The sequence below is a fragment of the Suricata suricatta genome, chromosome 5 (genome assembly GCF_006229205.1).
Source record: "Suricata suricatta isolate VVHF042 chromosome 5, meerkat_22Aug2017_6uvM2_HiC, whole genome shotgun sequence".
NCBI classification, from domain to species: domain Eukaryota; kingdom Metazoa; phylum Chordata; class Mammalia; order Carnivora; family Herpestidae; genus Suricata; species Suricata suricatta.
In genome coordinates this window covers 124173916-124199792 of record NC_043704.1, presented here as the reverse complement: position 1 = coordinate 124199792, position 25877 = coordinate 124173916, and the positions used below count along the sequence as shown (strand labels likewise).

Sequence of the window (25877 nt, the reverse complement as noted above, 5' to 3'; positions counted from 1 at the left end):
GTTGACATTCCCACCAACAGTGTAGGAGGGTGCCCATTTCTCCACACCCTCGCCAGCATCTATAGTCTCCTGATTTGTTCATTTTAGCCACTCTGACTGGTGTGAGGTGGTATCTCAGTGTGGTTTTGATTTTATTTCCCTGATGATGAGTGACGCTGAGCATCATTTCATGTGCCTGTTGGCCATCTCATATGCATATGCTGATCGACACTCAGATTAAGATTCAAGGGGGTACAACCTTAAACTTAAGCAGTGTTATATGTCAATTACATCTCAGTACAGCTGAGAAAAGATTGAAGAGGAATCCTCCCAAACTCTCTGGAACTCAATGTAGCTCTTTCCTCTTTGGTACACTGGGCTGCAAACTCTAGCTTTATCAGATATGTCATTTGCATATATCTTCTATTCAGTAGGTTGCCTTTTGGTTTTGTTGATGGTTTCCTTTGCTGTGCAGAAGCTTTTTATTTGATGTAGTCCCAGTAGTTTATTTTTGCTTTTGTTTCCCTTGCCTCAGGAGACCTATCTAGAAAAACGGTATGGCCAATGTCAGAGATATTACTGCCTATGTTCTCTCTTAGGATTTTTATGATTTCCAGTCTCCTATTTAGGTTTTAATCCATTTTGAGTTTATTTTTGTGTATGGTGTAAGACAGTGGGCCAGTTTCATTTTTTTTCATGTAGCCGTCCGGTTTTCCCAGTATCATTTGTTGAAGAGACTGTCTTTTTCTCATTGAATATTCAGTCCTCCTTTATCAAAGATTAACTGACTTATGGTGGGTTTGTTTTTGGGTTTTCTATTCTGTTTCATTGATCCATGTGTCTGTTTTTATGCCAGTACCATACGACAACTGGCATTACTACAACTTTGTAATATAATGACAAGTCTGGAATTGTGTCATCTTCAGTTTTTTCTTTTTCAAGATTGTTTTGGATATCTTTTGTGGTTCTGCACAAATTTCAGGATTATTTGTTATAGTTTGGTGAAAAATGCTGTTGGTATTTTGATACGGATTGCGTTAAATCTGTAGACTTCTTTGACGCATGTAGAAATTTTAACAATATTCTTGAAATCCATGAGCATGGAAGGTCTTTCCATTTCTTTGTGTCCTCTTGAATTTCTTTCAGAGTGCAGGTCTTTTACCTCTTTGGTTAAGTTTACTCCTAGATATTTTAATGGTTTTGGTGCACTTGTAAATGAGATTATTTTCTTAATATCACTTTCTGCTGTTTCATTATTAGTGTAGAGAAATGCATCACATTTCTGTACATTGATGTTAAATCCTGCTACTTTGTTGAAATTGCTTATCAATTTTGGTAGATTTTACTGGGGTCTTTAGAGTTTTCTATATATAGTATCATGTCATCAGAAAATAGTGAAAGTTTTATTCTTCCTTCCCAATTTGAGTATTGTTTGTTTGTTATTGAATTGCTGTGGCTCGCACTTCGAGTACTATGTTGAATAAAAGTGATGAGAGTGCACACCCCTGTTTGTTCCTGACCTTAAGGGAAAAGCTCTCCATGTTTCCCCAATCGGTATGATGTTAGCTATGGGTTCTTCATACGAGGCCTTTATTATGTCGAGGTATGTTCCCTCTGAACCTACTTTATCGAGGGTTTTTATCATGTGTGTACTTTGTCAAATGCTTTTTCTGCATCTATTGAAATGCTCATATGGTTTTTATCCTTTCTCTTATTGAGGTGATGTATCACATTGATTGTTTTACAGATGTTAAACCATTGTTGTACCCAGGAATAAATCCCACTTGATCATGGTGTTTGATTTCTTTCTTCAGGTATTGCTGGATTCAGATTGCTAGTATTTCACTTTTTATACTCTTGAGAAGTATGGTCTCTTTCCTACTCAAAGAGTCCCCTTTTATATTTCTTGCAGGGCTGGTTTAGTAGTCTTGAACTCTTTAGTGTTTGGTTGTTTGGGAAACTTGATCTCTCCGTCTGTTCTGAGTGATAGCCTAGCTGGGTAGCATATTCTTGGCTGCAGATTTTTCTCTTTCAGCACTTTGCATATGTCATGCCACTTCCTTCTGGCCTGCAGTTTTTCCTTAAAAATCCCTGATAGCCTTATGGGGTTTCCTCTTATGTACAACCTTTTTTTTTTTCTTGGTGCTTTTAAAAGTTTTTCTTTGCACTGCTTGTTGCCATTACTGTGTGTCTTGGTGTGGACTGCCTTGTGTTGCTTGTGGGCAGGGGGTGCTCTCTGTACCCCCTGCCACTCTTTGCTCAGTTTAGGGAAGTTTTTAGCTATTACTTCTTCAAATAAATTTTCTTCCCCCTATTGTCTCTTCTTCTGGACCTATAATGCAAATATTATTCTGCTTGATGGAATCACTGAGATCTCAAAGTGTATTTTCAATTTGCATAATTTTTTTCCTTTGATTTATTCAGGTTGGTTACTTTCCATTACTCTGTCTTCCACATCATTGATTCATTCCTTTACTTCGTCTAGTGTATTCCATCAAGTTTATTTTTAATTTCACTTATTGTGTTCATCATCTCTGATTGGGTCTTTATATCTTTGTTTTTTTAAAGTTTTAAAAAATATATATGTTGAGAGAGAGCACAAGCTTGAGTCCGGGAGGGACAGAGAGTGATGTGGGGAGAGAGAGAATCCCAAGCAGGTCCCACATTGTCAGCTCAGAGCCCAGTGAGGGGTCAAACTCCCAAACCATGAGTTGATAACTGAACCAAAATCGAGTCAAATGCTTAACCGATTAAGCCACCTAGTCTTTATCTCTTTGTTAGGGGTCTGACTGATGTTTTCCACTCCGTTCTCAAGTTCAGTGAGTATTTCTATCATGACTTTACATTCTCTTTCAGGCATATTAGTTATATCCATTTTCACTTAAGTCTCTTGCTATGGTTTTGTCCTGTTCTGTCATTTGGGATATATCCTCTTTTTCTCTGTGTTAGGAAAGTCAGTTATGCCTCATGCTCTTGAAGGATCCTATAGTGCCCTGCAGTGCAGTGTCTGTTTCCTAGAGTCTGGTGCTTTAGGGGTGTCTCCTGTTTGTGTTGTGTGTGCTCTTCTGTTGAGTCTTGGCCTCTTTTTCCTTTAGTCCAGTTGTCTGCAGAGACTGTCTTTGCCTATCGTGGGTAGTGTTTCATCCCCAGTAGGGATGGGGTGTGTTTTAACCAGGTGTGTGCTGGTCTGCTTGCAAAATGAGACCTGTCACTGCTGCCAGAACTGCAGTCCTTCAGAATGTACCATTTGGGAGATGAGATAGTGGGGTTTGTGCCAGTCTTCTGGGGGACTGAAGCAAGACTGGGATGGGCAGATCCACTGAAGCACAGTGGGGTGGGGCCTGGTGTAAGCAAGTTAGTGTCCTCACTGCAATGATCCCCGTGGGTGGCGCTGTGTTTACACTGGGGAGTGTGGTGGAGAGAAATGGCAGGTAATAGCTCCTTTGTCCCTGGGGGGGGGGTCTTCCCTTGATCGCCCACTCTCTGGGCCTTGCTCTGAGATGAGTAAATCACTTTCGCTCCTGTCTGCCCCAGTGGTTTTCAAACTGCTATTTCCAGGCCGTATCCCTGAGGATTCTTTGTTGTGCTGCATCATTAAGCGTGGGAAACTATGATTCCTACGCTCTCCTGGCTCTCCCAGAGCCTAGCCCTCCAATTTTAAAAATTCCAGGCTTTGGGCCATCTGGGTGGCTCAGTCAGTTAGGTGTCTCACTTAGGCTCAGGTCATCTCGTGGTTCTTGGTTGGAGCCACACATGGCGTTCTCTGCTGTTAGCAAGGAGCCCGCTTCAAATCCTGTGTCTCCTTCTCTCTCTGCCCCTCCCATGCTTGCTTGTGTGCTCACTTGCTCTCTGGCGCTCACTCTCTCTCTCTTTCTTTTTCTCTCTCAAAAATAGATAAATATTAAAAAATAATGAGAATTCCATACTTCAAGTCCTGCTGGTTGTAAGAACTCACAAAATCAGCCCTTTTCATTTAATTTTTTTTTTTTAATTTCAGAGAGAAAGCAGGAGGGGGAGAAGGGGACAGGAGTGGGGCAGGGAGAGAGCGAGAGAGAGAATCTTAAGCAGGCTTTACACTCTGTGCAGAGCCTGATGTGGGGCTCAGTCCCATGATCCTTGGATCATGACCTGAGCCAAAATCAAGAGTCAGGTGTTCAGCTGTGGACCCCAGCCCTTCTCACTTACAAAGCAAATACTAGAGGGAGTTATCCCCCCTGTGTGGGCTTCTCAGTGTGAACATCTGTTTTTCACCCGTCTCCAGCCATTGGTTCCTCTCCACCATGGATGGCCACGGTCTGTTTCCCTCTCAACAGTGTCTTTACCTTTCCCACCTCCTTTGATGTATCCTCTTTTCTACCTTTAGTTGTATAGCTTTGGCCAGTCTTCACGTTGTTTTCTGTATTATTTATGCTAATGTAAGTGTTACTGTGTTGTATCCATGGGACACAGTGAGCTTAGGGTCTTTCTACTTTGCCGTCTTCTCCAAATGATAATTATATGAAAATAGTTCTATCTTTTCTTTAGCAATTATTTTTGCCCTTTATTTTTTTATTTAAAAAGTTTTTAAAACATTTTTATTTATTTTTGAGAGAGGGTATGAACAGGGAGAGGGGCAGAGAGAGAGAGAGGGAGACCCAGAATCTGAAGCAGGCTCCAGGCTCTGAACTGTCAGCACAGAGCCCAACACAGGGCTCAAACCCACCAATTGTGAGATTATGACCTGAACCAAAGTCAGATGCTCAGCTGACTGAGCCACCAAGGTAGCCCAATTATTTATTTATTTATTTATTTTTTATGTAGGCTCCACGCCCATCATAGGGCTTGAACTCACCACCACAAGACCAGGAGCCAGGCAATCTAGTGACTAAGCCAGACATGCACCCCAGTGCCCTTTCTTTATCTTGTCCAATTGAATTGTCTATAGCTCCAAAATCTTTTTCATGTTTATTTATTCTGAGAGATAAAGCATGAGCAGAGGAGGGCAGACAGAGAGGGAGAGAGAGAATCCCAAGCAGGCTCTGTGCTGTCAGTGCAGAGCCCACCCATGGGTTTTGAACTCATGGACTATGAGATCATAACCTGAGCTGAAAGTCAGGCTTAACAGACTGAGCCACCTAGTGCCCCTCTAGCTCTAAATTTTATCGCAGTGATGAGTAATGATTGTGATAGTGGGCATATTGGTCTTGTTCCTAACTTTAGAGAAACTGCCATTAGTGTTTTCTAATTTTATCCTTTTTTCATGTTAACAAAGCTATGACTGGTTCCTGTTTTAAGTTTTGTTCTTGTTTACTTGTTTTTTCCTAAATCAGGGATGGGAATTGAATATTTATTAAATGCTTTCAGCATTTATGGAAATGATCTTTTTTCCCTAGATCTGTTTATAAATTTATTTTAATAGATTTACTAATAGTAAACTCTTCTTACATTCTGGAGTAAAAGAAATTTGATATTTGGCTAATATTTTATTATGGATATTTGCATCAACATCATGTGATACTAGCTGATTTGCTGATTTGTGTGTGTGGTATTTTAAACTCAGGTTTTTTGGTATCCATGGTGTGTGTGTCTCATGTATTAGTCTGTTGGGACTGCCATAACAAAACACCAGAGATTGGATTGCTTAAACAACAGAAATTAATTTTTTCCTATTTCTGGAGGCTAGAAATCTAAGACCATGGTGCCAACAGGCTTGCTTACTTCCTGGGGTACAAATCGCTTTCTTCTTGCTGTTTCCTGCTGTAGCCTTCTTCTGTGTGTGCATGAGGAAAGGACTCTCTGGTAACTCTTTCTCTTACAAAGACACCAGTTCTGTCATATGAGGGCACCACCCTTCTGACCTCCTTTAAATAACTTTAAGTATCTCCTTAAAGGTTCTATTACCAAATACAGTCACATTGTGGGTTAGGCTTCAACCTATGAATTTGGAGTGGTGGGAACACAATTAAGTTATTAAACATCATAATAGAATTTGCAGGTTTTCTTTTTCTATGCTCTTAAATAATTTAAATATCCTTGGCATTATCTGCTCTTAAAAGATTTGGTAGAAGTTCTCTTGTGAAATTGAACTGCCAGGACCTGATGCCTTTTATATTAGGGAGGAGTGGCTTTTTAATAACTTCCTCTATGCTTTAATGTTAATGGCTCTTTAAACTTTATCTTTGGGATCAGATTTGGTAAATTTTTTAAAAAAATATCAATTTCTTCTTGGTATTCCATTGTATCTGTGTAGGGTTATGCACTGTAGTCTCACAAGTTTAATGAAATCTATTACAGTGGTTTTTTTCCTTTGACATTTCTTGTTTTAGCGCTTTTTTTTTTTTAATTGGGGTATGGTTAACACAATGTTACATTACTTTCAGGTGTACAACATAGTTGACAACTCTGTACATTATGCTATGCTAAGCACACGTGTAGCTACCGTCTGTCACTCTAGAACATTATTCCAGCACCTTTGACTGTATTTCCTGTGCTGTACCTTTCATTCTCATAAGTTACTCATTCTATAGCTAGAAACCTACATCTCCCACTCACCTTCACCCATTTGGCCCATTCCTATACCCCTTCCCTCTGGCAACTGTATTTATAGGTCTGTTTCTGATTTTTGTTTGTTTTGCTTTTTAGATTCCACACATAAATGAAATCCTATGGTATTTGACTTTCTTTGTCTAACTTAAATCACTTACTTTCTAGGTCTACCTATATTATTGCAGACAGTGAGATCTCTCTCTCTCTCTCTCTCTCTCTCTCTCTCTCTCTCTCTCTCTCTCTCTCTTTAATGTTTGTTTGTCTTGAGAGAGAGAGAGGGGGAAGAGAGGCAGAAAGAGGTACAGAGAGAATCTCAAGCAGGCTCCAAGCCGTCAATCTCAGGAACCAAGAGATCATGACCTGAGCTGAAATCAAGTGCTTAACTGACTGAGTCACCCAGGTGTCCCTGGAACACGTGGTATTTTTATTTTTAATTTTTTGAGGATCCTTTATACAGTTTTCCACAGTAGATGCACCAATTTACTTTTTCATCAACAATGCACAAGCATTCCTTTTTATCTGCATCCTTGTCAACACTTGTTATTTCTTTTTCATACTATCCATTCTAACAGATGTGAAGTGATCTCTCATTGTGGCTTTGATTTGCATTTCCCTGATGAGTGAGATTAAGCATCGTTTCTCACTTCTATGTATGTCTTTCTGGAAAAATGTCTATTCAGATCTCTGCCCATTTTTTAAATTGGATTGTTTGGTTCCTTGGTGTGGAGTCATATAAGTTCTTTGTATATTTTGAATATTAACCCCTTGTTGGATATATTGTTTGCATATGTCTTCTTCCATTCAGTAGGTTGCCTTTTATTTTTGTTGATGGTTTCTTTTGCTGTGCAAAAGCTTTTTTATTTTGGTATAGTCCCAATAGTTTATTTTTGTTCTGTTTTCCTTGCCTGAGGAGACACATCTAGACAAATATTGCTAAGGCTGGTGTCAAAGAAATTACTGGCTGTGTTTTCTGCTAGTAGTTGTATACTTTCAGGTTTCATGTTTAGCTCTTTATTTAAGTTTATTTTTGTCTCTGATTTAAGAAAGTGGTTGAGTTTCATTTTTTTTGTATGTAACTGTTCAGTTTTCCCAGTGCCATTTGTTGAGGAGACTGTCTTTTCCCCTTTTATCATATCAATTGACTATATAAGTGAGTGTATTTCTGGGCTGTCTATCCTTCCATTGATCAATGTGTCTGTTTTTGTGCCAGTACCATTTCTTCTTTGCTTAGTATGGTTTTGTAGTGTAGTTTGGAGTTTGGGATTGTGTAACCCCCAACTTTGTTCTTTTTTTCTCAAGACTGTTTTGGCTATGTGGCCTTTTGCAGTTTCTTATGCATTTTAGGATCATTTGTTCTAATAATGTGAAAAATAATATTGATATTTTGATAGGGATTGAATTGAAAATGTAGGTTGCTTTGGGTAATGTGGGTATTGTAGCAGTATTAATTTTTCCAGTCCACAAGCATGGAATACCTTTCCATTTGTGTCATCTTCAATTTGGTTCATTAGTGTTTTACTTACTTATTTATCCTTCCATCCATCCATTCATCCATTCATTCATTCATTCATTCATTCATTCATTTTTAATGTTTATTTGTTTTTGGGAGAGAAACTGAGAACAAGTTGGGGAGGGACAGAGAGTGAGAGAATGAGACACAGAATCCAAGCAGGCTCCAGACTCGGAGTTGTTAGCACAGGGCCCAAGGTGCAGCTTGAACCTACAAACCATGAGATCATGATCTGAGCCAAGTCAGATGCTTGACTGACTAAACAGGTGTACCTTCTTTTATCAGTCTTTTAGTTTGCTGGGTACTGGTCTTTTACCTCCTTGCTGTAAGTTTATTCCTGTGTGTTTTGTTCTTTTTAGTGCACTTGTAAATGGAATTTCCTTAATTTCTCTGCTACTTTGTTATTAGTATATAGAAATACAAAAGATTTCTCTATATTAATTTTGTATCCTCTGACTTTGCTGAATTCATTTATTCTAACAGTGTTTTGATGGCGTCTTTAAGGATATTCTGTGTAATATCATTTCAGCTGCAAATAATGACATTTCACTTCTTATAATTTTGATGCCTTTTATTGTTTGATTGCTGTGGCTAGTACTTTCAGTACTATGTTGAATAAAAATGAGAGTGTAGATTTTTGACTTGTACCTGATCTTAAAGAAAAAATTCTGTTTTCCACCATTGAGTATGATGTTAGTTGTGGGTTTTTCCTGTATGGATTTTATTTTCCTTCTAAACTCATTTGTGTGGGCACCTGGGTGGCTCAGTTGGTTGGGAGGCCGACTCTTGATTTTGGATCAGATCATGATCTCATTATCATGAGTTGAAGCCTTGCATTGGGCTTTGTGCTCATAGTGTGGAGCCAGCTTTGGATCTTCTGTCTCCCTCTTTCTACCTATATCCTACTCAGGTTTGCTCACCCTCCCTCACTTCCCCTCTTTCTCAAAAATAAATAAATGTTAAAAAATATTTTTAACTCATTTTCTTGAGTTAAAAATTTTTTCAAATTTTTATTTAAATTCTAGTTAACATACAGTGTAATATGGTTTCATGTGTAGAATTCAGTGATTTATCAAATATATACAATATGCATTGTTCATCAAAACAAGTGCCCTCTTCAATACCCATCCCCCGTGTAGCCCATCTTGCATTCCCCTCCCTCCATCAACCCTTAGTTTGTCTCTATTGTCAAGAGTCCTTTTTGGTTTGTTTCCTTCTCTCTTTTCTCCCTCCTCCCATACGTTCATCTTCTCTGTTTCTTAAATTACCCATGAGTGAAATCATAGGGTATTTGTCTTTCTCTGACTTACTTTGCTTAGCATAATACACTCTAGCTCCAACCACATTGTTGCAGATGGCAAGATTCATGCTTTTTGATGGCTGAGCAGTATTCCATTGTGTGTATATATACCACATCTTTATCCATTCATCAGTCTGTGGACATTTGGGCTCTCTCCATAGTTTGGCAGTTGTTGATAATGCTGCTATAAACGTTGGGGTGCGTCTTATTACTCCTTTGAATCTGTATTTTTGTACCTTATGGGTAAATACCTAGTAGTACATCTGCTGGATCCTAGGGTAGTTCTATTTTTAACTTTTTGAGGAACCTCAATACTGTTTTCCACAGTGGCTGTACGAGTTTGCATTCCCACCAGCAGTGCAAGCAGGTTCCTTTTTCTCCACATCCTTGCCAACACCTGTTTCTTGTGTTGCTGATTTTAACGGTTCTGACAGGTGTGAGGTTGATCTGATCATAGTTTTGATTTGTATTTCCTCATTTGTGAATGATGTTGAGTATCTTTTCATGTGTCCATTAGCTATCTGGATGTCTTCTTTGGAAAAGTGTCCATTCTGCCCATTTATTCTGCCAAATGTCTTCTGCCCATTTCTTAACTGGGTTATTAGTTTTTTGGGTATTGAGCTTGCTAGGTTCTTTACAGATTTTGGATTCTAACCTTTTATCAGATGTGTTGTTTGCAAATATCTTCTCCCATTCTGTAGGCTGCCTTTTAGTGTTTGGGTTTTTATTATGAACAGATGTCAAAATTTGTCAAATAGTTTTTCTGTATCTCTTGAGATGATATATGATTTTAAGCCTTCATTTTGTTAATATGATGTATCATGTTACTGAATTTGTGCCCATTGAACCATTTTTGTTTCCCCAGAATAAATCTCACTTGACTGTGGTGAATGATCCAATTAAAATAATGTATTGTTTAATGAGGCTTCCTAAAATTTTGTTGAGGATTTTTGCATTGATGATGATCAGGGATATTGGCCTGTGGTTTTCTATTTTTGTGAAGTCTTTGTCTGGCTTTGGTATGACAGCATGATGTGGTACGGATCACTATGGTAATGCTGGCTGCATAGAATCTTATTTGGAAGCTTTCCTCTTTTTTTTTTTTTTTTTGTACTTTATGGAAAATAGGGATTATTTTTAAAAAATTTTTTAAATCTTTATTTTTGAGAGAAAGAGCACACACATGCATGGGAAAGGGCAGAGAGAAAAGGGGGACATAATATTTAAAGCAGGCTACATGCTGACAGCAGTGAACCTGGTGCAGGGCTTGAACTCATGAACTGCAAGATCATGAACTGAGCTGAAGTCACATGCTTAACTGACTGAGCCACCCAAGTGCCCCACTATTAATTCTTCAAATGTTTGGTAGAATTCACTTGTCCATCCATTTGGTCCTGGACTTGTGTTTGTAAGGGCTTTTTGATTACTAATTGTTTTGATATAAGTAATTAGTCTGTTGAGATTCTCTGTTTCTTCCTGATCCAGTTTTGAAAGATAGTATATTTCTAGGAATTTACCCATGTTTTCTAGGTTATCCAATTTTCTGGTGTATAATTTTTCCTAGTAGTCTCTCAAAATCCTTTATATTTCCGTGGCATGGGTTGTTACTTATTTCTGATTTCATTTCTTTGGGTCTTCTTTTTTCTTTTTCCTTCATGACTCTGGCTAATTTTTACCTCTTTCTTTTATCTTTTCAAAGAACCAGCTTTTGGCTTTAGTGATCTCTTCTTCTATTTTTTTTTAAGTCTCCATTTATTTCTGTCTGATCTTTATCATTTTTTTCTTTCACTTACACCACTGGAATGTAGATCAGACAGAAAATCAGTAAGTGAACTGTAGCCTTAAATGACACATAAAAATAGACATATATAGTACATTCATCCCAAAACAGAATACACTTGCTTTTCAAGTGCACATGAAACATTCTTTACTTAAATTCTTTTTTCTTTTATTTATTTTGAGAGAGCATGAGGGAGGAGTAGAGAGAGAGGGAGAGAGAAACCCAAGTAGGCTCTGCACTGTCAGCACAGAGCCTCATGTGGGGCTTGATTTCACAGACTGTGAGATCATGACCTGAGCCATAGTCAGATGCTTAACTGACTGAGCCACCCAGGTTTCCCCTCAAGCACACATGAAACATTCTTATGAGAAATCACATGTTAGGTCACAGAATAAATCTCAATAAATTTAACAAGATTGAAGTGTCATTTATCTTTTCCAACCACCACAGTATGAAACCAGCAGTCAATTACCGGGACAGGGTAGGGGAACAAAAACTACAAACACATGGAGGCTATGCAACGTGCTATTAAAAAAAAAAAGTAAGTCAACAAAAAAAACCAAAGAGAAAATTAAAAAAAAATACATTAAGAAAACTAAAAATACAATGGTCCAAAATCTTTGTGGCACAGCAAAAGTAGTTCTAAGAGGGAAATTTATAGGGATATACTCCTATCTCAGAAACTAGAAAAATCTCAAACACTGTAACCTTAGACCTAAAGGAGCTAAAAAGAAAAAAAAAAAAGAACAAAGCTCAAAGTTCATAGAAGGAAAAGAAATGATAAAGATCAGACAGAAATAATTGGAGACTTAAAAGAAAATAGAAAAGATCACTGAAACCAATAGCTGGTTCTTTGAATAATCAAAATAGGTAAACCTTAGCCAGGGTCATGAAGGACAAAGGAGAGAGAGACAAGAAGGCCATTACATAATGGTAAAGGGATCGATCAACAAGAAAATCTAACAATTTTAAATATATGTGCACCCACCCCTGGAGCACCTAAATGCATAAAGCAAATATTAATGGACATAAAAAAATTGACAGTTACATTAATAGGGAAATGTAACACTCCACTTACACCACTGGAATACATCATCCAGACAGAAAATCAATAAGCACATATGAATATTGCCTTAAATGACACAAAATAGCCTTACATGACACATAAAAACAGACATATGTAGAAAATTCCACCAAAAAAAGAATACACATTCTTTTTAAGTGCACGTGCTGCTCCCTTCTTCCTACAAAGTTTCTTCTGAAAAATCCACTGATAGCCTTAAGGAGTTTGCCTTTTATGTTACTAGTTGTTTCTCTCTTGATGCTTTTAAAATTCTCTTTATCTTTTTTTTTTTTTAAGTTTATTTATTTTGAGAGAGAAAGCTCAAGTGGGGGAGTTGGAGGAGGGGAGAGAGAGAGAAAGAGAAAGAAAGAAAAAAAAAGAGCATCCCAAGCACACTCTACAGTGTCTGTCTGTGCACAGCCTGATGCAGGGCTCGGATTCAGGAACGGCGAGATCATGACCTGAGCGGAAGTCTGACGCTTAACCAACTGAGCCACCCAGGCATCCCTCTTTGTCTTTAATCCTTGGAATTTTAATTATGTGTTGTGGTGTGAACCTCCTTGGGATTATCTTGTTTGGAACTTTCTGTGCTTCCTGAATCTTGATGTCTGTTTCCTTCCCCAGGTTAGAGAGGTTTTCAGCCATTATTTCTTCAAATAAGTTTTCTGCCTCTTCCTCCTTTCTCCTTCTGGGATCCCTATAAACTGAATGTTTGCTTGATGTTGTCCAAGTGATCCCTTTATGTATCCTCATTAAAAAAGATTCTTTACTGTTTGCTGTTCATCTCGAGTGCCTGCCGTAATCACTAATGTGATCTACGCCGCTGTCGATTTCCTCCAGTGTGCTTTCCCTCTAGTTACTGTATTCTTCAACTCTGATTGATTCTTTTTAAAATTTTCTCTTTGTAAAACTTCTCATCAAGTTCAATCACTCTTCTCTCCAATCTGGTGAGCATCTTTATCATCATTATTTTGAATTCTTTATCAGGTAGTCTGGTTATCTGCATTTCATTTATCTCTTTTCCTGAGGTTTTGTGTTATTTTTCCATCTGGGACATTATTCTGTCTCCTCATTTTGCTTGACTTTTTGTGTTTGTTTCTGTGAATTCATAGAACAGCTTCTTCTAAACTTGAAGGAATGGCCTTGTGTGTGGTCATGTAGTATGTGGACTGTGTGTGCCTGGCACCTTTGGCGGACCGGCTGGAGATGTGGCCGGCATTGGCTGGGGTCCTGGGGCACTCTGGACAGGGGCTGTCTTGGTGGGATGGTGGGAGCTGAGGTGGTTATGGGCCAGAGCAGTCCTGGGGTTCTCTGGACAGAGAGGTCCCTGGCAGGACAGCTGAAGCTGAAGGGAGTACAAGCTGGGCTGTTCTCGGGTACTCAGTGTGGGGGCACCTTAGTGGGGCATCTGCAACCAAAGAGGGGTGTTGGCTGGGGGCCCTCGAGCACTCACACCTGGGGGTGGCCTGCAGCCAAAATGTTGAGGGCTTGGAGTGTTCTGGCGTGCTTTGCACCTTTGTCACCTTGGTGAGATGACTGGAGCCATAGTAATTGCTGACCAGGGGTGTCTTGGTGTGTGCATGCTGGGGCCATCTTGGTGGGACGGCTTGGGCTGCCACTAGGGCTCCTGGATCCTGCTCTTGTCCATGCTGTCAGGGTGGAGGGGGAACAGAAACTGTGGCGCCTGCCAGCCCCTCTGACCCAGAGAGTTCCCGCAGTTCCCCCACCATTTGACAGAGTTCTAGGGCTTGATCTTCTATATTCTAGTTTCCCTTTTTAAACTCTAGCTGTTTTTCTGTGGCCCTGGGCATCCCAGGCTCACTGAGGCAACAGGCCAGCGATGGTACCCGCATCCTGCTCTGATTTGTGCTATCAAAGTCGAAAGCACTTGCCAGGCATTTTGATCTGGAGAGAGTGCCAGCAGCTCCTTTGCCATTTGGCAGGGTTCTCGGGCTGGTTTCTTTATATTCTAGTTGCCTTTTTAGACCTTGGCTTTCTTTCTGTGCCCTAAGGCAGACAAAGCTGCTCAGGGTTCCTTCCACATAGCCTTCCCCACTGCGGTTCGGTTCAGCATCGGAGTTGGAAACTCCCTTCATTGCCATGTCATCGTCTCTCTTGTCTTGCCCTCTGTAGTCTCTCTTTTGGTGTGCAGAAGCTGTTGAGTCAGCCCTCAGTCCTTCAAGAGCAATTGCTCTATAAGTGGATGTAGATTTGTGTGTTCATTGAGGAGTTGTGTTCAGAGTCTGCACTGCCATCTTGGACCAGAACCTGTTTTGTTTTCTTAAAAGGTTACCTAGTAGTTTATCTATTTTATTAATCTATTTTGGAGAATAACTTTTTAAATTTAGTTTTTGTTTCTTTTTTAAAGCTATTTTCTGCTTTTATATTAAATACATATATTTTTTTCATTTGTGATACTGTATTTAAGTCCATTGTAGAGGACACAGTCAAATAGCCACAATTAACTGCAGGGGAGGCTAAGAATGTGGCTCTTTGCCCATTATTTCCATTGCAGTGATAGAAATGGGAGTTGGATTAAAAAAATTTTTTTTTTAGTGTTTATTTTTTAGAGAGAGACAGTGCTAGTAGGAGAGGGGCAGGGAGAGAGGGAGACACAGAATCCGAAGCAGGCTCCAGGCTCTGAGCTGTCAGCACAGAGCCCTGTCCGGGGCTCGAACTCACAGGCTGTGAGCTCATGACCTGACCTGAAGTTGGATGCTTAACTTGACTGAGTCACCCAGGTGATCCCCACAATTAAAAAAATTTTTTTTAATGTTTGTTTATTTTTGAGGGAGAGGGAGGGAGGGAGGGGGAGGGAAGTGGCAGAGAGAGAGGGAGACACAGAATCTGAGGTAGGCTCGAGGCTCTGAGTTGTCAGCACGGAGCCCAAAGATGGGCTTGAACTCAGGAATTGGCGAGATCATGATCCGAGCTGAAGTTGGATGTCCCACCAACTGAACCACTCAGGCACCCTCCTACCCCCAGTTTTTTTTTTTTATATTTACATTTGAGAGCAAGAGAGAAAGTGAGTGGGGGAGCAGCACAGAGAGAAGGGCACAGAGGATATAGCCTCTGCACTGATAGCAATGAGCTTGATGCTGGGCTCAAACTCATGATCTGTGAATTAATGGTCGAGGTCATGACCTGAGCCCAAGTCAGACGCTTAACCGACTGAGCGATCCAGGTGCCCCTGGAAGTTGGGTTTTAGATGAGTACTTAGCAGTGTTTCCTCTACTCTTAATGCTTTAAAAATAAAAGCAAATAACAGGTACATAGGAAAACTTGTATTATAGAAACTTGTAAAATGAAATGCATGTCTTTTTCATTCTTCATATCGATCTTTTTCCCAGAGGTAAAGCACTCTTAAGTCTCTTGTGTTACCTTTCAAAAATTTTTATTATATGCCAAATATATATCCATGTATTTACTTTTAACTCAAAAAACATTGTATTATACACTTTCACACTTGGTTCTTTTTCACTTTTTACCCTATGGGCCATACAGATTTACCGTGTTTATTGTGAATACTGTATAGTGAGTGTGTATAGTGATCAGTGAGTATGAATATTTAAGATTTTTTACAAAGAGATCTTTCTAGAGAGTCAAGCTAGTAGTCGCCTCCTAAATCCAGAACTCTGCATATCCTCCAAAGACTGTGTAGGTAAATAAGAACAACAATTGAAACTATCATTTTCATGGCTTTAGCATAACCAGAAGACAGGAAACTACAGACTTCAATTAACAATAAGAACAACTGCAATTTCTAGTAGGTCTGTTTCTTGAGTTCCCATTATAAGTCTCTGTGGAGAGTTGGTGTATTGAGAAACAGCACAGAAGAAAGAGAAAGGAATTTAGATAAAATTACCCTCAAGAAGAAGTTTACTGTGAGAGTGAAAATACTAGAAAAGAGACCTGTTAGGTTACAGCAGTGCCTTCAGAGAAGAGACTTAAACATGCACCCAGGAGTCAAGAAGGCAGTCGTGGAAGGGCATTGCCCTCGGGAAGACCTGTTAGAAGGAGAGGCATCTTTGGAAAATGGTGAAGTGAAGGAAAAATGAGTCAAGGTAGATTTATGTGTCCACAAGATAAAACCCAAAAATATTGAAGTATATCCCCCTTTCCCTACCCCTCCCTAAAATCAAGACATGAATTAACTAAATGGCACTTTGCTCGATGACAGACAAGGGGGCTCTGGAACTGCTCATCTTGCTTGTCGTTCTAGACTGTCGATTCTGTCCTCAAAATGCACAGATTGAAGTAGTACATCTATATCAAGCTTTTAAAATAAGAACTGAGAATAGGGGGCCCTGGGTGGCTCAGGTGGTGGAGCATCTGCCCTTTATTTCTACTCAGGTCATGATCCCAGGGTTGTGGGATCAAGCCCCATGTCAGGCCCTGTGCTGAGCATGGCGCCTGCTTAAGATAGTGTCTGTCTCTCTCTCTCCCTCTCCCTCTCTCTACCCCCCTCCCTCCCTCAAATAACATTTAAAAAGAGAAAACGTCAATTGAGAAAACACTCTTTGCTGTAAAGTCAGTAATGAAGTAGATGATCACACTGCAGTCTTGTAATAGCTCCAAATAAGAATTTGAGTTATGAAAATCAGAAACTTTCGTTAGAAATTAGTAACAAAATCAATGTGAAATAGAAGTAAAGTTAGAGCTGATTGTATAAAAATGGGGGAAAAACAGAATTGTTTATCAGAAATGAAGACAATTACAAGGTGTTTTAGGGAGAATTCAGTTAATAAGAACATTGAAGAAAAGTGGAAAAACCAAGGAATTGAAGATAAAAAGGTAAAATGATTTAAGTGGGTGATAAGCAGACTTAAGATACATGTAATTGGAGTGTCTGAAGAAGAAAAACCAAGACCAGATTTAATATTTAGAACTGTGTTCTAAGAAAACACATCCACATACAAAAAGACCTAGAACTGCATCATGAAAAAGCCCACTGAGCACCTGGGAGAATTAACCTAGAAGGATCAGACTTGAGTAAATATCCAAGTATGACTATTATATTTTTTAAATAGAGAAAATTCCTCAGGAGTTGGAGGCAAAGATTTCCTGTAACTTACAAAGATGAGAGACTGAGTACCGTCGGACTTGTCAAAAGTAACAGACAAAACAAGGCAATAATGGAAAAGCACCTTCTGGAGACTTGAGGAGAATTATGGGACTGAGGATTTTATATCTGGCCAAACTGATAATGTATTAAGACTAAGAAGACCTGTTTTAACTATGCAAGAATTGGGGGAATTCTATGTTCCCAAGTTCTTCTGTAGGATTCTTGGACCAGATGAGCTTCATCCAAGCAAGAGATGAGTGGAGAAATTTCAATGCAAGATTTATGGAGCTTATTTAATTAAAATTCTAAGGCTAATACAGGGCTAGCAATGAGGGTGGAGGGCAATGTATAAATGCTGCTTTAGGTGTAGAAAAAGTCAGGGAGGAGTAGGAAGAGGGAAAGAGTACAGAGTAAGTTCACTGATTGTGGTGAGTCAATTGTTACAATTAGCCCTGTTAATAAGAGTAAATAATAAACAGATAAAGGCTTATTAAATAGGTATTATTATAAAGATAGCCACTAGATCAGAAACTTAAACTTAGTAAATAACAAAATAAAACACATTAGCAGCAAATATAACATGGTTCATAGAGAATGATTATAAAATAGTAAAGACCAAATGTGTCTTTTATGTGAATAAATACAGATGGCTTAACTTAGTAAACTCATTTGCTTTCTTTATTAAAAGAAAAAGGTTTAAGTTGCTTCGTAAAGCAAGACCAAACTATATGTGGTATATAAGGGACATTAATGTGATTCAGAAAGGTTAAAAATAAGGGATGGGCAAAGGTATACCAGAGAATGGAAATAATGGAGGAGCGTTTGTGATCCTAATGTTGGATAACATAAAACTCAAATATTAATTATGACAAGGAAAGACATTTTCACATGCTAAGAGCCACAATTTATAATGACAATTAAAAAAAAAAACCCTATGTCCCCAGTGATAAAACTATGAACTTTATATAGCAGAAACTATGGGATTCCAAGGAGCTATAGGTAGAAACAAATTTTTAACTCAAACACATAATTAGTACAAGGCAGGTCAAAATGAACAAAAATAAGCTATAGGAAATCTCAGTCACACTAATAGGCTGAATTTCTGAACCTATTTCAGGCTTTACAGTCTTAAAATAGGCATTAAATAATTTTTTCCAGTATGCATGGAATATTCACAGAAGTTGATTATGTATTAGGACAGAAGGAGAGCATCATGAAATTCTATAAAGTGGAAATATCATGAATAGCACTGATCAAAACTATGTAGCAATAAAAACAAAAGCATTCTCATTTGAAAATCAATTACAGATTAAAGGGAGAAAATAGAAGTCAAAATGACAGAACCCTTAAGAAAACAAAAATCATTTAAAAATCTATGGAATACTTTCAAAATAATGAGCAGAGGAAAATTTATGGCCTTAAGTGCTTATTAAAAATGAAAGAAGAAAAAATGAACTAAATTCCCAGTTCAAGAAACCAGGGGAGAAAAATCCAACAAGATATTTAAAAAGAAATCATACAGGATTTAAGAAGGATAAAAGCAAATTTTATGATTTAGGAGATAGAAAAATAATGGCTGTAATTAATGAAAGGGTGACCACCAAAACCACAAATACAAATATGAAATGAAAAGAGGGAATCACCATAGAAATAGAAAGTTAAAAATCATAAGAGATGAGATGAGCTAGAATATTTGTTTAGAAAACATGTTTTACCAGAAATTGAGAGGTAGAAAGCTTAAGTGGTCCAAAATCCATAGAAGGAATTCATAGAAAAAGCACAAAGCCCAGGCAGTTTTATGTGGCAATTCCATGAAACATTAAAAAAACTGGAGAGTGATAATGCTACGTATATTGTTTGAGAGCATAGACAGTAAAATAAACACCCCACCCCAAATTCTTTTTATGAAGCAAGTATGACCTTAATTCTTGGATCTGATAAAGACAACTTAAAAAGACTTCAGGTTAGTTACTTATCAGTATTGGTGCAACAATACCAAATAACTGTTAGCTAACAGACTCTAACACCATGTTAAAATTATAAACCATGACCAAGTGGGATTTATTATAGGAATTCAAGGTTCTAGGGCTTCTAGTGATGTATTTATTAATAGATATAAGGGAGGGAGACCATTATCATTTAGATAGATGCTAAGTAAAGCCTATAAGAAAGTTCAGCTGTTCCTGGATAGGAGCTCTCAGGAAAATAGGAATTCATGAGTACTCTTTTATTTAAATTCCAGTTAATAACCCAGCATCTTAATAAAGAAAAACTTAGTTCCACTAAGATCAGGATCAAGACAAGGATACCTACTATTTCCACTATTAACTTTTTACTAGAGAGAATAGCCAATTCAATTGGACAAGAAGTAGATCACCTGAAGGCATAAGCCTTGGAAAAGAGGCTAAGCTACATTTGTAGATGATCTAGTATCTACTACATCTACTATAGATGATTCTAGTATACTAGTACTTACTACATCTATTACAGATGATCTAGTATACTAAAAAAACACTACATAATGTGTGATGAAACGGAAACAGTAGGGAAGAGGATGTAAAATTGACACAGAAATTGTCATAAACACAGTAACCAATTATGGTTGCATACAAAGAAGTTTAAATATTTAGTAACCCTATGGGAGAAAATCTAAAACTTCTGAAAGATGTAAAAGTAGATGAACAAGTGAAGAGGCATTCCTTGTTCTGATTGTTGGGTAAACCTCATAAAATCAGTTCTTCTTGAGGTAGTTTGCAAATTTAAGACCATCTTAAAAACAAAAAAAAATTTTTTAAGGTTTATTTTTCAGAGAGAGGAGAGTGCATGCCTGTGCAGTTGGGAGGGGACAGAGATAGACACAGAATCTGAAAGGGGCTTCAGGTTCCAAGCTGTCGTCAGCACAGAGCCCAACGCCGGGCATGAAACTCAAACTGCGAGACCGTGACCTGAGCTGAAGTCGGATGCTTAGCCCGCTGAGCCAGCCAAGTGCTCCTCAAAGAAAAAGTTTAAAATACAACTAAGTAAGTTTATACAAAGTGCAAGGGATTGACTTCAACTTGTTTTTAAATTAGACTGATTTAAAAAGACTAAAGGGGCACCTGGGTGGCTCTGTCAGTTGAGCATCTGACTTGGGCTCAGGTAATGATCTTGCAGTTTGCGGGCTTGAGCTGTATGTCAGGCTCTGTGCTGATGGCTCAGAGTCTGGAGCCTGCTTTGGATTGTCTCACTCTTTCTTCCCCTCACCTGCTTGTCCTCTGTCTCTGTCTCAAAAATAAACATTAAAAAAAGTTAAAAAAATAAAATGACAAAACCCCTAAAATTTCCCTAAGTTTAAGAAAAAAAAGTTCATATGAATAAGAATAATTTAGGATATACTGCAAAAGAAAGGCTATGGCCATATCCTATATTAAAGTATACTGTGGTTAGGATAGCAGGATGCTGTTTTAGAAACCAGTGGGATAGAATAGAAAAGCTAGGAGTAAATCCAAGTACATATAGAATACAGGTAATATGGTAAAGGTAGTATTTCAGAATACAAAGATTAGCAAAGATTAGCTTTTTAAACATTTTTTTTAAGTTGGAAAAAAAAACACAAGTGGGGGAGGGGTAGAGAGAGGGAGAGACAGAATCCCAAGCAGGCTCCATGCCATCAGAGCAGAGCCCAATGCAGGGCTTGAACTCACAAACTATGAGATTGTGACCGGAGCTGAGATCAAGAGTGGGACACTCAACCAACTGAGCCACTCAGGAACCTCAAAGATTAGCTTTTTATTAAAAAAAATTTTTTTTAATGTTCATTTATTTTTGAGAGAGAGAGAGCATGAGTGAGGTAGGGGCAGAGACAGAGAGGGAGACGCAGGATCTGAAGCAGGATCCAGGCTCTGAGCTGTAAGCACAGAACCCAGTATAGGGCTCTAACTCCTGAGCCATGAGATGATGACCTGAGCCTAAGTTGGATGCTTAATCAGCTGAGCTACCCAGGTGCCCCAAGATTAGCTTTTTAATAAATGGTGGTGAATAACTGGATAGCTAGCTGGTTAGAAAAATATAAAATTAGATTTGTCCTTTATATCATGCACAAAAATGAACCACAGACAGATCAGAGAACTAAATATAATAAGTGAAATCCATGTAAAGCAATAAAAGAATGTGTAGATGGTTTTCCCCAAATTCAGGGGAAGGTAATGAAAGGATTTTGAATATGACTCAAAATCCAGTTTCAGTTTTTTTTTTTTTTAAAGTGGTGTGACTAAATAAAGAATTTAAAAATTCCTGTTCTGCATTGCAAAAATCTATAAAGAAAGATGAAAGACAACCAAGTGGGAGGAAATATTTGTAATGTAGATCACGAATAAAAGACTAATATCCCTAATATGTTTTTAAAAAACCTCTTAAAAATTGAGGAAATACAGACCAAAATTGATAGAAAAACAGGCAAGAAATATGGGTAGCTCACAAAAAAGTATATAAAATAGACCTTAAACATATGGAAAGATTTTCAACTTGACTCATTATGTTAGAAATGAAAGCTAAAATTACACTGAGTCATCATTTCTCATCTGTCAGATTGGCAAAAAGTAAAAAACTTAACATTTTCCATTGGTTCAGTCTGGCAAAGCAGCTTCATAAATTTCTGGGAAGGGAATGTAATTGCTAAGACTAAATGGGTATTTACCTGTGAACCCCACAGTTCCCTTTCAGGTATTTACACTGAACGTATACTTCTCATCATTCAAAATTATAGGTGTACAAGGTTACTACTCTTGTGTTATTTGCAATTGCAAAATATCCTAGGCAGCCTGGATTTAAGATTTAAGTTGGTGTAAGCAACACATAGGAGATTGGCTGAGTAAACTTTGGTACATCCACACAGTAGAGTAGTAGGCAGATAAAAGAGTGATTGTTGGGATACATTGTTAAGTAAGGAAATCTGAAGTGCTAAACAGTATCTGTGTGTAGTCGGTCACTTTCCATCTATAATAGAATTGGGAATTAAAATGATGTGTTTTCCAAAACACAAAAATACTTGTATTTGCTCATTTCCATATTGCACACGTGAGAGATAAATCCGAAAATGAAATTAATGGTAGGATGGATGGAATTAGGGTAGAAGAGAGAGGGAGTGACATTAAACTATGTTAATGTGTACATATTAAAAAAAATCAAGACTGAGGGAAAACCTTTAAGATAAAAACAAATGAACCCATGTTTCAAATGAATAACTTTTGAACATGGAATTTTGATTATATATCTTTAGTTCAGTGACACATAGTTGTAAAGAAGTACTAAATTTCAGGTTTTTAGTTTTAACTTTTTGGCAGTCATATGGGGTAGCAGTTCTGAAAACAGTTTCTCTGTATTTGAGGATTAAATAAGAGGGATTTGGAGGATAATGGAGTCTGATATCTACTGCGGGAGAAAGGAATAATTGAATATGGTAAGGGGGAATCTAGGATGAATCTTGTGGTTGAATTGAACTAGAATTGGAGTCATTAGTGTGAACTGAATATTTTCATACTACTTTTAGAAAGTGTGTGTGTGTGTGTGAGTGTGTGTGTGTGTGTGTGTATCTCCTAGGTCTGTTCTCTGGGACAGCTTCTTGTTTTTGTTTTGAGAGAGAGAGACAGAGAGGGAGGGGGGGGGGTAGGGACAGAGGGAGAAAGAGAATTTCAAGCAGGCTTCTGGCTCAGCATGGAGCCCCACTCGGGGCTGGATCCCACGACCCTGGGACCATGATGGGAGCTGAAATCAAGGGCCAAATGCTCAATTGACTGAGCCACCCAGCCGCCCCTGGGACAGTTTCTTAGAAGCAGTCTTACTCTTTTATTCCCTGAAGGAAACTGAGCCCTTTGGAGAAATGACTGATCCTGGGCTTGGGCCAGGAAAAAGTACAAGATGAACCTGAAACTAAGGTAATTCCAGAACATAACCTAGTGCTCAAAGAGCGATGGAGAAACTTGAAAATGGCACAGTAACCCTCTTGAATGAGCTCTCCCTGGAAAATATGGCACAATTTAAACATAAAACAGTGATAATAAGGACTACAATCCACATAATAAAGCAAGAATTCCTAAATTCATGCTTGTGGGTGATATAAAAAAGTAAATGGGAGAGGCAAAGTCCTTTCTGGCAGTAGAAAGCTGACTGATAAAACGGGGTTAGGGAAATCCCCATCCAGCAGCTGTCGTGGCAGTGATTGCGTCGGTCAGAATCATGGATGCTAAAGCTAGTGGATGAGAGTTTGATTAAGACTAGAATTTTTACCTTTCGGCCGGAACCCCCATCTTCCAGGAATTCACCAAATGACCAACACAAAGGGAAAGAGGAGAGGTACTTGCTACTTGATCTCTAGGCCTTTTAGGAAACATGGAGTCGTTCCTTTGGCAGCATACACGCGCATCTACAAGAAAGGTGATGTTGTGGACATACAGGTAATGGGCACTGTTGAGACAGGGAAGCCCCACAAGTATTACCACGGCGGAACTGGGAGAGAGTGCGTCATCCTGCACGCTGTGGGCTTTGTCGTGAACAAGCGGGTCAAGGGAAAGATTCTTGCTAAGAGGATTAATGTATGTATTGAGCGTATTAAGCACTCAAAGAGCTGAGATACCTTCCTGAAGAGTGTGAAGGAAAATGATCAGAAGAAGGAAGCCAAGGAGAAGGGTACTTGGTCCAAGTGAAGCGCCAGCCTGCCCCACCCAGGGAAGCACACTTAGTGAGAATCAACGGGAAGGAGTCCGAGCTGCTGGAGCCCGTTCCCTATGAATTCATGGCATGATAAATGTAAAAAGAATTAAGACCGCAAGACTTTAAAATCTTTTCATGTTTAATTGAGTAGCATTGTGGTGTCCTCTCCCCCAAAGAAATATTTAAAGCAAACTTTGTGTCCAAATTCATTGGGTAATGTCTTTATTCCAATTACATAGGTTTGGGGGTGCCTAGGTGACTCTGTTGGTTAAACATCTGACTTTGGCTCTGGCCATGATCTTGCAGTCCCTGAGTTTAGCTCCACCTCGGGCTCTGTGCTGACAGCTCAGAGCCTAGAGCCTGCTTCAGGTTCTTTGTCTACCTCTCTATCTGCTCCTCCCCCACTTGCACTCTGGCTCTCTCAAAGATAAATATATAAAAAAAGAATTTTTTATATAACTTGTAAGTATTTTTACACAGCATATTTGTTAAAAATGGAAAAACAGTAATGACACAGGGAAGAAAGCTGGTATATATATCACCACCATTAATGGCCATATTGGGATTATGTGCCTTTTGATGTGATTTGCTGAAAGGGTCACTTCTGTGATACTCTGCCAAAAATGTTTAACCTGAAATTAAAGATGAAGAAACATTACACCCAAATAGAAGGCAGATAACCAAATAACCAGTCTGTAGTCTTCAAAGATGTCATGGTCTTGAAGAAAAGGACTGAAGGGAAAATTAAAGGAGTCCAAGAGACAGACCACTGCAAGCACCTGGTGCTCTCAGGTTAGGTAGGTTCTGGAACCAGACTGTTGTTGCTATAAGGGGTATTATTGGAGTAACAGGCAAAATTTGAATAAGGTTTGTAATAGATAGTGGTATTATTAGTTTCTCGATTTTGACCATCTCAAAATGTAGTTATGAGAATGTCCTTGTTTGGGGCGCCCAGGTGGCTTCGTTGGGTGAGCACCCAACTGTGGCTCAGGTCATGGTCTCATGGTCTGTGGGTTCGAGCCCCGCATGGACTCTCTGCTGGCAGCTCAGAGCCTGGAGCCTGCTTCTGATTCTGTCTCTTCCTCTCTCTGCTCTTCCCCTGCATGTGCTCTGTCTTTCTCTGCCTGTCAAAAATAAAAACATTTTTAAAAAATTAAAAAAGAATGTTCTTGTTCTTGGGAGATGCATCCCCAAGGTTAAAGAGGCATCTTATCTGTAACTTGTTGTCAAAAAGCTCAGGAGAATATTCATATATGTGTACATATGTGGAGAGAGGAGGTTTATTTTCACACATATGTGTATATATGGAGAGAGAGAGAAAGGGGAGGCAGGTGGGGAGGGATAGGGAAAGACAAAGTGTATGTGGTAAAATGTGAAATGGAGAATCTGGGGGAAGGATATATACTTATTTATTTATTTTACTATTATGGAAATTTTTATGTAAGTTTGAAATGATTTTGAAATAAGGTAGAAGAGTAAAATAATGCCAAATTCAAATAGAGAACCCTTAAAAAAGGCTGCACTGGTTTATCCTCCCCAGTAGTGTTGCGAGAGGGTTTTCTCCTCCAATGGGTGCTACCATTGCCCGCTGTCCTGGGTCCCTGGAGAACTTGGGGTGGCGTGGGGGCCTTCCAGCTAGCTCAGTCATTCTGTAATGTGTCTGTCGTTTTCTAATGTCATCCTGTCTGGTCTTTATCATTTTGAGCTCAGGTGTAAATTATCCCTGCAGGTTGTCGACGAGCGAGAATTTTTTGAGATCATGCCCAATTATGCCAAGAACATCATTGTTGGTTTTGCAAGAATGAAGGGGAGGACTGTCGGAATTGTTGGCAACCAACCTAATGTGGCTTCAGGTAGGTGCAAGGGCTCTCACAGACCTCGAGTTGGGGGCCATGGCTGCATTGTGTGGTGTCTGCCTTCTGCTTTTTCCTCAAATGAGTCTTCCAGGGCCAGAAAAAAAAGGGAGAT

At 38.9% G+C, this 25877-nt stretch overlaps 1 protein-coding gene and 1 pseudogene across 3 annotated transcripts in view; both read left to right on the top strand.

Moving 5' to 3' along the window:
• PCCB (propionyl-CoA carboxylase subunit beta) overlaps window positions 1-25877 on the top strand; it is a 102317-nt gene that overhangs the window by 61314 nt on the left and 15126 nt on the right. For all 3 annotated transcript variants that reach the window (XM_029940226.1, XM_029940228.1, XM_029940225.1), the window contains one exon: window positions 25639-25762. In XM_029940226.1, coding sequence (XP_029796086.1) covers window positions 25639-25762 — 124 coding nt within the window. The remainder of the gene's footprint in view (window positions 1-25638; window positions 25763-25877) is intronic.
• Window positions 23525-24000, top strand: LOC115292246 (annotated as a pseudogene).